General features: G+C 39.9%; 1 protein-coding gene across 1 annotated transcript; it reads right to left on the reverse strand.

Annotated features, from left to right (window-relative positions):
• Positions 1-667: 667 nt before the first annotated feature.
• Positions 668-3,949, reverse strand: LOC140179348 (uncharacterized). Its single transcript, XM_072218119.1, has 3 exons — positions 3,313-3,949; positions 2,953-3,139; positions 668-1,646 (listed from the first exon to the last, which is right to left on the reverse strand). Exons 1-3 carry the CDS (start codon positions 3,947-3,949, stop codon positions 668-670), a joined length of 1,803 nt encoding a protein of 600 aa, XP_072074220.1.
• Between the last annotated feature and the right edge of the window lie 7,788 nt (positions 3,950-11,737).

Here is an 11,737-nt window from a genome sequence, read left to right on the forward strand (position 1 = left end):
TGTCCCCTTTGTGCCAAATTTCTTGTAGTAAAGTAGTGCTTAGTTAACTGAATTAACGTAGCGCCCTTTCTATGCCTTGTGCGCGCTTCTCTTGGTTCCCATTTCGAACCTAGCTGGCTTCACTTCTTGATATCGCGCCTTGCTTTTATTTTTGATGGGCCACGATAAAGTGAAACAAGTTAACGTAGCGCTCTCTCCAATTGAGCGCTGGGCTTGTTAATTTGGCATCCTTGTAGCGCTTCATTTGGAAACTTAACGTAGCGCCCTTGCCTTTGCTTTGGTGCTTCTTCCTCTAGCGCTCAATTAGAGAGCACTGCGCTCATTATTCGAGTGCTGGCCCTTGCCCCTTTTGATGCGCAACGCTTTAATGTCTTGGGTCACACTTTTCAAAGCGTGGCCTAAGGTCCAAAGCGTGCTCTAAGATTCCTTTTTCCTTTTTTCATCATTTCTTCACCTACAAGTAATCAAAACAACCAATCAAAGCATCACCAAATTCACAAGATTTCTAAATCATTCAAAAACCAACTAATTCTAGCTTAAGTCTCATGATTTTGTGGCAAATAATTGATGGTTGATTGAATTGACATAACCATGCAAATCCACTCCAAATCACTTACTTATAATGCAAGAAAGTGCATAAAACCTAATGAAACAAGTGAAAAATGCTTCAAAAGCTAGCATAAGATGGCTTGTCATCATCTAGCAGCTGAAGAATGTCTCTGATGATGACATCTGCTTCCGCTATGAGCATTCTGGCCTTAATCGCTTGAATCAGAGGTAAGCAATCTGTTTCAATTAGACAATCTGGTATTTGTAGATTTTTAATAAGAATGAGTGCCTCTCTGTATGCTTGAGCTTCTGCCGCTAAAGCTGAAGTTGTGGTGAATGTTGATGTTGTTCCTGTGATGATTTTTCCTTGCCAGTTTCTGATGACGACAGCTGAAGCTGCCTTGCCTGTTTTCTTATGGAAAGTAGCGTCTGTGTTTGCCTTCAACCTGTTGTATGGCGGAGGCCTCCAGGTAACTCTCCTCCTCTCACCATATATGCCTGCTCTTGGTATGTTGTCCATGTTGAGTCCCTTAGTTGCATTGTGATAATCTGCAGCTAGATGTTCTGAACTGATAATAATATTTTCTGGATTGACTTTTGTTTGCTGGAATATGTGCTGATTCCTTGCTTTCCATATACACCAACAAACGCATCCCAGATTACACAAAAATTTTTCATGTTCCTTCCCTGTCCTGCTCTTTATTTTCTGAATTGTATCCATCAACCATTTTTCAAAGGATGTCACGTTATAGACCGTAGGCACTATTTGAAGGCTAGATCCAAACCACACCGCTTTAGTCCATGGACACAACAGTAATGCATGTTCAATAGTTTCTTCCTCATCCTGGCATATGCTACATGTAGGTCTAACTACATTTTTTCGCTGGTACAAAATTATATTCACTGACAGAATTCTATGTACTGCTCTCCATAAGAACATTCTCACCTTTTGTGGCACTGGTAACCTCCAAATAACCTCCCAGACCTCCCTCAAATTCTGACTTGTCGAAGCTTTGCTGAGTTTTGTCTCTTCTTTTATGTCTTTCTCCTCCTTCGCATAACGGTAGCCGATTTTCACTGTGTACTGTCCATCGCTTCTAAATGGCCAAACCAAATGATCTTTTTTATTAATTAGACTGATGGGTGTCCTGGTAATTAGACTAGCTACGTTACCCGGAAATAAGTCCTGAATCTTGTTCGCGTCCCAGCCCTCCCCCTCTCTTATCAACTCACTCAGTTTTCTTATTCGACCTTCTCCGCTGCTCCCTAGGTTAGGGGTGGCAATAGGTAGGGTAGGGTAGGGTAGGGTTTGGAGTCAACCCTAACCTTACCCGCGGGTTGAGATTTTTATATAAACTCAACCCTACCCTACCCACAGGTTGAGAATATCTCAATCCTAACCCTACGCACTCTTAACCCGTGGGTACCCGACCCTACCCACGGGTTACAAAAAAAATGCAACGTTATTATATAACTTGATGATAATTTAAAATAGAACTGACTTTTATGTAAAAAAAAAGTTTATTAAATTATCAATTAATGATCTTCTTTTAATGACTAAGGATCTTTTGTATTTAGTGAGAAGTCTTTAGTTCAACATCCACTTAAAATATATTTTTATATAAGTATATAACATATACATATATAGGATGCGGGTTGGTTGGGTAGGGTTGAGGCTCAACCTGCACCCTACCCGACCCACACGAAAACCCTACCCGCACCCTACCCTACCCGCTACGGATCGGGTTGGAAACCCTACCCGACCGGGTGGGGTCGGGTTGGGTACCCGCGGGTAGTGTATATATTGCCACCCCTACCTCAGGTTATCTATTCCTGCCACCCAATTGTCCTCCCAAATGTCTATCTCCACTCCACTCCCTACGCTCCATCTACCCTTCCTTCTGAGGAAATCTCTTCCCGTCACCAAGCTCTTCCAAATCCAGGACGCGTTCCTCCCTTCTCCGGCCTCCCAAAGATTGCAATTAGGATAATAAATGGCCTTTAGAATCCTGACCCAAAGTACATCCTCCTCTTTTAGTAGCCTCCATGCTTGTTTAGCCAAGTGCGCAATGTTTTGGCACTCAAAATCTTTGAACCCCAAACCTCCATTTATTTTTCTCTTTGTCAATTTTTTCCAGCTCTTCCAATGTATGCTTCTTTTCTTTCTATTGTTTGTCCACCAGAATTTCGCAACTGCAGTTTCAATTCTTTTTGCAAAAGGACTTGGGGAATTTAATGACATTCATAGCGTAGACGGGAATCGCTTGTATTACTGCTTTTATCAAAACCTCCTTTCCGGCTTGATTTAATAGTTTCTCTTTCCATCCTTGCAACTTGTCTAGTATCTTCTCCTATATCCACTCCAAAGCCTTATTTTTGGATTTTTCCCATCTTGCTAGTAACCCTAGGTATCTTCCAGGATCCTCCCATGATGCCATTCCGGTGATCTCTTCGATGTTCACCCTCCTCTGAATAGATACTTGGCTTCCAAAAATCAGTCCAGATTTCTCAGTGTTGATTCTTTGACCTGATGCCTCAGTGTATTTATTTATAATTTGAATAAGTTGATAAATCTCCTCCTCTTGCGCACCTGCAAAATTATACAATCATCAGCGAATAACAAATGAGTTATGACCGGTGCTGTTGGAGCTAACCTTATTCCAGAAATCAGATTATCCTTCAATGCCTTATCCATAAGAATAGTGAAGCATTCTGCTGCCAAGATAAAGAGATAGGGTGATAGAGGATCTCCCTGTCTGAGACCTCTTTGAGGGTAGATCTTGGTTGACAGGATTCCATTTATTTTGAATCTATATGTAGCACTTCTCACGCAGCTCATCATCAACTTCACCCAATCATTGTTGAAACCGAACTCTTCCATGACCCTTTGCAAAAAATTCCATTCCAATCTATCGTAGGCCTTGTTCATATCCAATTTGATGGCTAAGTTTTCGCTTCCTGAATTTTCTTTTCTATTCAACTTGTGGAAAGCTTCCTGCACTATTACTATATTATCTTGTATGAGCCTTCCTTTTACAAACGCGCTCTGAAGCGAAGATATAATTGCATCCAGTACTTTCCTTAACCTCCCCACTAAGACCCTTGTTAGAATCTTATATATAAAATTACAGCAACTTATGGGTCTAAGGTGGTTTAGGCTTTCCGGTTGAGTCACTTTGGGAATCAAAACTACCGTTGTTTCTCCTAAGCCCTCAGGAATATTACCGTCCTCAAAAATTTGCTTCACAACACCACAAACTTCTTTGCTCAGAATATCCCAATGATGTTGAAAAAATAACCCATTTAATCCATCTGGTCCTGGAGCTTTTAATCCTCCCATACTGAATGCTGCCTCCTTAATTTCCTCATCACTAATTTTTGCCATTAGCTCATCATTCATCTCTCTAGTGACTCTCCTAGGTATTTCTCGTGCGCACTCTTCCAGGTTTATGTCCCCTTCAGAAGTAAACAGCTTAGTAAAATGCCTTTCTACTAACTTCATTATGTCTACTTCTCCTTGTACCCACTGTCCTTTTTCATCTTTCACTTTGTCGATTCTATTCCTGATTCTTCTCTGAATGGTTGTTGCGTGAAAGAAGGCTGTGTTTTTGTCACCCCATTTTATCCATTTCAACCTTGATCTTTGTCCCCAATATTTTCCTCTTGTTTCCAAAGATCTGAAATTTGGTTCTTCAACTCTCTCTCTTTTTTTTATTTCTTTCCGTCATGTCTGCTTCTTGAATATGATGTAGCTCTATTTTCTTTCTTTCTATTTCTTTATCTGCCCTCTTGAACTTCCTTCTGCTCTACTTCATCAACTTCGTTTTGCATCTATTTCTCTTTCTTGTGAATTGATTCCAACAATTCCTATTTCCATCATCTTGGTACCAACTCTTCCTGATCACCTCTTTGCACTCCTCATGCTCTACCCAATAAGCCTTAAACTTAAAATCTTTTTTTCTTTGAACTCGCGGTTGGGTATCCAAAATTAACGCACAGTGATCCGAACTTATAGCCGGTTCAGCCTTAAGAATAACATTCTGGTGCATCTGCAGCCATTTTCAATTAACAAGCACCCTATCTAGTCTTTCCCTAGTAATAAAATTATTTCTTAGGTTACTGAACCAAGTATATTTGCTTCCTTTAAGGTCGACATCTATTAAACCATTATCATCTACAAACTTTCTGAATGTTTCTAAATAAATTTTTGGTTGTGGATGGATGCCTACCTTTTCATCTTGACTCAAAATATCATTGAAATCCCCCAGAAAAGCTTGAGGTTCCTCCTTGCTCATGTTACTTACCGTAAGATCCTGCCATAGTTTCCTTCGCTTTTGAATAACTGGGTTCCCATATACGAATATACCCTACCATTTCAGATCATTATTTATATTAATATTAGTTTTAATATAGTTATCACACCATTCATAAACATTAAAATTAATATTAGAATTCCATAACAGACATAGTCCATCGAACAAGCCCCGAGGTTCTACGCAAAATATATTATCAAAATTAAGCCTTCTTATCCCGTTCACTTTTTCTTTTTTGGCCCTAGTTTCCATTAAAAATACTATGAGCGGCTTCACTTTTTTACATAGATTATATAACTCAGAGGTTGTCGGGGCAGCCGCTATTCCCCGACAATTCCATCTTATTATACTCATGGTTGAGGTTGGGGCATGTTAAGGCCCGCCTCCTCAGCCATTTGTCTTCCCTTAACTTGATCAGACACATGCATTGTTAGTTGATACTCTCCTATGTCCAGAGAGATGTTGTTGTTCTTCAATTTTTTGGGATCCCTATCCTCTTGCTCCTCCTTCCATTCCCTGTATGTCAGTAGTGGCACCTGTTTGTTATCCCGTTTCCTCTTTAAATTTAATTTCAATTCCAGCTTCTTCGTTAGTTGTGATTCCCAATCTGCAAATACTTCCGTTCCTTCCTCTTGATCTTCATCGCTTGCTAACTCAATGACGTGGCGAAAATTGGCGAGTTAAGAATTGTTAAAAGATATGCGTTGCAAGTATAGTTCTCAACCAACCAGAAATCCGCTTATCAATTTAAAAGGATGTCACAGAAATTAAAGTTAAAATACTGGGAGTATGAATCCCAGGTCGTCTCCCAACGAGTTGCAAGAAAGTGTGCTATTTTATTAATCAGATGGTTTTCAAAAAAGATTTGAGTTGAATGACAAGAAATTAAATCAGAGAATTAATGTAATTTAAATAAAAGCCTTGACTGGGAGTAGATTAGTTGGAAGCCCTATTCTTGTTGCAGGACTTTCAAGATTAATTGATAATTGGGGTTGTTCTGTTTAGTTATCCCTTACTAGGTAAGAGAAAGTCAAACAAGTTGGAATGCTGTTTCTATTCACAAGTCCCAATCTGCTTACTTAGAAAGACTGGCGTTAGCGACTAGAGAGCAAACCAATAATAAACCCAATTACAATTTCTCCCTTGAGCACTTCAACTCAAGGGTTCCTTTCAATCAACTCCCCATCAAGTTAGGGAACTACTCGCTCATTGTGAATGTGGAATTCATAACATAGGAAAGGGAATTAAAGGAAGACATGATAAATAAAACTCAAAGGAATTAATTAAAAATAAAAATAACTCTTGTATTGATAAATTCTAAAATTATCCAACAGTAAGATTGAAATAAATTAAAGGACATGGAAGAGTAAAGCCAAGTAAAGAAAACAAACTAGAATGACGAAGTCTTGATGAGGTAACAACTCTTCTCATTATCCCAATGCAAAAAGCAATTAAAAATCATAAGAACTATGAATGTATAGAGAGAAAACCTAGAGGAGAGGAAAACTAGATCTGAAAAACTAAAACTATCTAGAATGAATGTTGTTGTTGGTTTCTGCATGTTCTCTGGCTCTAGTATGCTTTTCTGGACCGAAAATTGGGTCAAAATATGGCCCGAAATCGTCCCCAGCGATTCTGCAGATTATGCAGATCGCGCACGTCACGCGATCGCATCATTCATGTGGACGCGTCATTCGGAGTTTTGCTTCTCCACGCGGACGCGTCGTCCACGCCTCCGCGTCACTTATGCTATTCCAATCCGCGCGGTCGCGTGAGCCATGTGGCCACGTCACTGCGATTTCCTCTCTTTCGTGCAGTCGCGTGAGCCATGCGACTGCGTCACTTCTCGCTGGTCATCTCCTTAATTTCTTATGTTCCTTCCATTTTTGCAAGCTTCCTTTCCAATCTCCAACTCATTCGTGCCCTATAAAGCCTGAAACACTTAACACACAGATCACGGCATCGAATGGAATAAAGGAGAATTAAAATACATAATTAAAAGTCTCTAGGAAGCAAGTTTTCAATCATGTAATAAATTTAGGAAGGAAATATAAATGCATGCTAATTATATGAATAAGTGGGTAAAGATCATGATAAAACCACACAATTAAACACATTATAAACCATAAAATAGTGGTTTATCAACCTCCCCACACTTAAATATTAGCATGTCCTCATGCTTAGTTGAACGAGATAAAATAAATGCGTAGGAACATGTGAAACTCATGCAATGCAATGCAACCTATATATGTAAATGCAACTGTATGATTCTTGTCCACTTGATCAAAAGTAAATAAGCTCTTCAAAACAATTACAAATCAAATTTCAATAATTCAATTCTTATACAGTAAGAACAGCTAAAAATGCAAGAAGATAGCTCATGAAAGCAGGGAACATAGAATTTCAAGCATTGAACCCTCACTGAAGATGTATGTACACTCTAGTTTCTCTAGTGTATAGGGTAATTACTTTATTCTTCTCTAATCATGCTTTCTAATTTTTGTTCTTCTCCTAACCAATCAACAACATTTAATATACCAATGCAAACATCATGAGGTCTTTTCAAGGTTGTAATGGGGCCAAGGTAAGGGTAAAGATGTATATATGGCTAAGTAAGCTTATAAATTGAATCTTTATTTAACCCAAACTTTCACCTAACCTCTATGTATATTCTATATAACTTTAGAATGCATACCTAGCTACCCAGAAATTCCTTTCACATTCCATACTCATGCATCAACTTTTTATTTTAATTTTATCATACATGCATTGATCCTTGAATTCTTAACTTAACATTGGGGTAATTTTGTCCCCTTATTTATTTATTGAATATTTATTTATTTATTTATTTATTTTTCATAAACATAAAAATAAACATAGCTTATCAATGCACATAGATTTTTAATTCTTATAGTTTCACATGAGTAGGTATCCAAATTCCCATTATATTATCATGACACATTCCCTTATTATCTTTTGTTCCCACAATTTCCCATACTTGATTGACACACATAATTCTATCTTAAGCTAACCAAAGATTTAATTTGGGATATATAATTATTTTTCCGCTTAAGGCTAGTAATGTGGTAAAATATAGAACAAATGGGATTTAAAGGCTCAAAGTGGCTAACAAAGGTAATTGAAAGGGGTAGGCTTAATTTGGATAAGTGGGCTAAACAAATAATGGCCTCAGTCATATGCAAACATATAAATATAATAAACATTGGACATATAGGATGAGACAAAATATAGATTACAATTATAGAGAAGTAAACACACATGAATAAAACAATTATGGTTAAATAATGTAACCATTCATAAAGGCTCAAATCTCACAGGTTGTGTGTTCTTTAGCTCAAAAATTATGTTCCAAATACAACTTCAAGCAAATTTGACATAGAAGTTTTGATTAAAATTAGTGAAATTTTGTTCCAAAGATAGGGTCTTAGAAGAAACTTATTGTCTTTTCAATCAAGCAGAACATGCATACAACTAACCTATTACTATGCAATTTATCCTATTCTACAAAAGAAAAATCTAACTAAATATCCTAATTTATTAGTGTTTAGGGAAGAGAAATTACCTCCGGAAGTCAGGTACTGACCGACCTCCCCACACTTAAGGCTTTGCACCGTCCTCGGTGCCATCTGTCAGGAACAAAGGTGGGTTGGTAGCAGTATCTCTATCGTCGGGGCCATCATGGCTCCCTGTGCTGGTAAAAGAAGTGGAGTCCGAAGTGTCTGAGTCCCTAAATTTTCCCAAAATCAGCTCCTTGAGGTATGTGAATCGGCGCTTGTTACGGCGCTCTCTCATCTTAGCTTTCTGTTCATGCCGATCCAACCTTGCAAGTATCTGCTGGAGCAGTTGGGCTGTTGTAGGTGCTTGTGGTGTTGAAGAAGGAATATCTTCAACTAGTTCAGTAGGCTGGCTAGTAGTGACTGCTGGAAGTCTAAGGTACTTCCCATTAGGGACATACTGATCATTCCGGGGAAGCATGGCTTTGGTGTCCCCAGCTCTGTAGGAGACTCCGGCTGTTGAGGCAAGATCTGAGACCAAGGCGGGAAAAGGTAAGTTGCCCGCAATTTGTACGTGTCCCATGGCATTCCGGATATGTCTTGGGAGATTCAGAGGTTGGTCTGTAAGGATGCACCATAGTAGAACGGCCATGTCTGCAGTGAAGGAGGACTCGTGAGTGCTCGGAAAGACGTAATGGAACATGATCTGTGCCCATCCACGAGCCTCCAAGGTAAGTACTGAAGCCGATATTCCCTTAGGGCGGGTACGATGGTATCCGTAGATCCATCGGCTGCCAGGTAGTGCGATAACTCTGAGAACAGCGTCCCAGTCAAATTGGTACATCTGGCGCTTGAGTGCGGCTTCTTGAAAGGCGTCCAATCCTGCTGGAATAGGGGGAAGACTTAGAACTTTTTGAATGGCCTCTTATGTAATGGGGACTTGTTTCTGACGGACATAGACAGACTACAGGGTTGGCAGGTGGAAGTTTGAGTAGAACTCGACTACCCAAGAAAGATTGACCTGCCTTGGCTGTCTCTGTAGGAAACCCCATTGTCTTCGGGCAATTTGCGGCTCAACAAAGGTAGCAGTATTGGGCGGGAGGAGAAGAAGGTATTCGTTGTTGTAACTCCTTTCTGCCAGGATGGGGAACATCTGCTCACAGTAGTGATTGGGAAATCGCGCAGTGTCCTTTGCTGGAAAGGCTTTTTCTTTATCATCAACCTTTATAATCCTTTTAGATTTCTTTGTTGAGGGCTTTACTGCAGTTGAAGAGGGTTCTTCCACTAATGCTCTCTTGGTTCCTCTTCTTGCTGGTTGTTTAGGAGTAGCTTTCTCCTTTCCTTTCTTGGTGGCCATCCTAAAAAAGGGAAGAGAAAGTAAATTAAATTTAAAAAAAAAATAGAGCAAGGAAGAGGGAGGTATAAGTGATAATCAATGCACAATAAAGAAGAATGACGTTAACACATGGTCATGACTACATGTGGATAGTCATCAATGGAAATATAGCAAGTGCATTGGAGGACAATTAAATGCAAGAGGTTTATTAGCATGCAGGCAAAGGCATGAGTAGCATAGATCAAGCATTCAATGTCCAAGTGAGATTACCAAGTCTATCAAACTAACAATTTGTTTGTAATAACAATTACATTAAATTAATAAAATATAAAAAAGGATTTTGTGAAAAGCAAGCATTGAAAAGTAGAATAAAGTAGAAAAAAATGCATAACGCCATATGGGCCTTTTCACAAACACATAGCATGCATGATAGTGAAGTTATTGAAAGCATGAATTTGAACATGCAAGCATCCCTTGAAAAAGTAATATATAATTGTCAAACAAATTTATAACAATCCACAAGCATATAATGAGAAATAATGACTCACATAAATTTATAACACCAAATAAAAAGGAAAAAGGAAGAAAAAGAAAATATGAATAATGAAGGTAAAACGAAAAGAAAAGAAGATAACATATAAAAATAAGAAGAGTAATAGAAAAGTAAGGAGGGAAGGAGAAAAAGAAAAACTTTGTTAATGGGGGTGAGAGAGAGTGTGTGTAAAAAGTGAGAAAGAAGGAAGAAGGGGGAAAGGGAAGAAAAAGAAATAAGGAGGAAAAAGAGAAAATAGGATTTGGGGAGAAAAAGATAAGATAATTGGCAAATCAGGAAAACTGTGCGGCGCAAGCGACGCGGTCGCGTGAGGCAAGCGGTCGCGCGACTTACGCTTAAACTGATTGACGCGGTCGCGTCGGTCACGCGGTCGCGTGACCCGTTTTAGGCTAATGGTGCGAGGGCAACCTCGCGCTCGCACAACTCTCTGTTCAAAATCATTAATTGCCAAATATTGGGTGATGCGATCGCGTAGGGCATGTGATCGCGTGAGTGGTCAATTGTTGCGAGGTGACGCGGTCGCGTCGGTCACGCGGCCGCGTGGAAAGGATTATGCGTTCAGCACCAATCCAACACCACTCTAGCACAACTTTCTGTTGTACACCTTTGTTACGTCGAAGTCCAGGTCACGCGGCCGCGTGGGGCACGCGGTCGCGTGGGAGGCCAATATTCCCATTCGATGCAGACGCGTCAGCGACGCGGTCACGTGGGACGATTTGTGCCACGGGCACACCTCCAGCCACGCTTCTGCATGACTCTCTGTTCGTTTATTATTTTCTCCCATCTCCTTGCGACGCAGACGCGTCAATGATGCGGTCGCGTCGCGTAACTTTTTTTTTAAAGGTATGTAAATGCAGATGCACGAAATGTACTAATAAAGAGAAGAGTTATTGAATAGGAAAATTAAAAATAAAGAAGAGAACGATCATACCATGGTGGGTTGTCTCTCACCTAGCACTTTGCTTTAACGTCCATAAGTTGGATGCTCCACTAGCTCAGTCTTCGGCTATGTGGGGATCTTCCAAGAGGAAGATCTCGAACTCCTTGTTTTTCTTCAGCTGCTCATCATGGTACAGCTTTAAACGATGTCCATTAACTTTGATAAGTTCAGAGCTTGAAGGATGGCTTAGGTGATAAACTCCGTATGGTTCGGCCTTCTCTACTCTGTATGGACCTTCCCATCTTGATCTCAACTCTCCCGGCATGAGCCTCAGTCGAGATTTGTAAAGGAGGACCAAATCCCCAGGTTGGAACTCTTTCCTCCTGATGTGCTGATCATGCACAGCCTTCATCTTCTCCTTGTATAGTCTTGAGTTCTCATAAGCTTCCAGGCGAAGGCTTTCCAATTCTTGCAGTTGCAATCTCCTTTCAACTCCGGCTTCCTCAATTCCCATGTTGCACTCCTTTACTTTCCAAAAGGCTTTGTGCTCTACTTCAACAGGGAGATGACAAGCTTTTCCATAAACTAAGC

The sequence above is a fragment of the Arachis hypogaea genome, chromosome 15 (assembly GCF_003086295.3).
Source record: "Arachis hypogaea cultivar Tifrunner chromosome 15, arahy.Tifrunner.gnm2.J5K5, whole genome shotgun sequence".
NCBI lineage: Eukaryota > Viridiplantae > Streptophyta > Magnoliopsida > Fabales > Fabaceae > Arachis > Arachis hypogaea.

Excerpts from the sequence above, each read along its gene's own strand:
- LOC140179348 (XM_072218119.1), bottom strand. The coding sequence starts at position 3,949 with ATGAATGATGAGCTAATGGCAAAAATTAGTGATGAGGAAATTAAGGAG. Across the intron at positions 3,140-3,312 it reads CAAGATCTACCCTCAAAGAG|GTGCGCAAGAGGAGGAGATT; the intron begins GTCTCAGACAGG and ends ATAATTTTGCAG. Across the intron at positions 1,647-2,952 it reads GATCCTGGAAGATACCTAGG|AAGCGATGGACAGTACACAG; the intron begins GTTACTAGCAAG and ends TTGGCCATTTAG.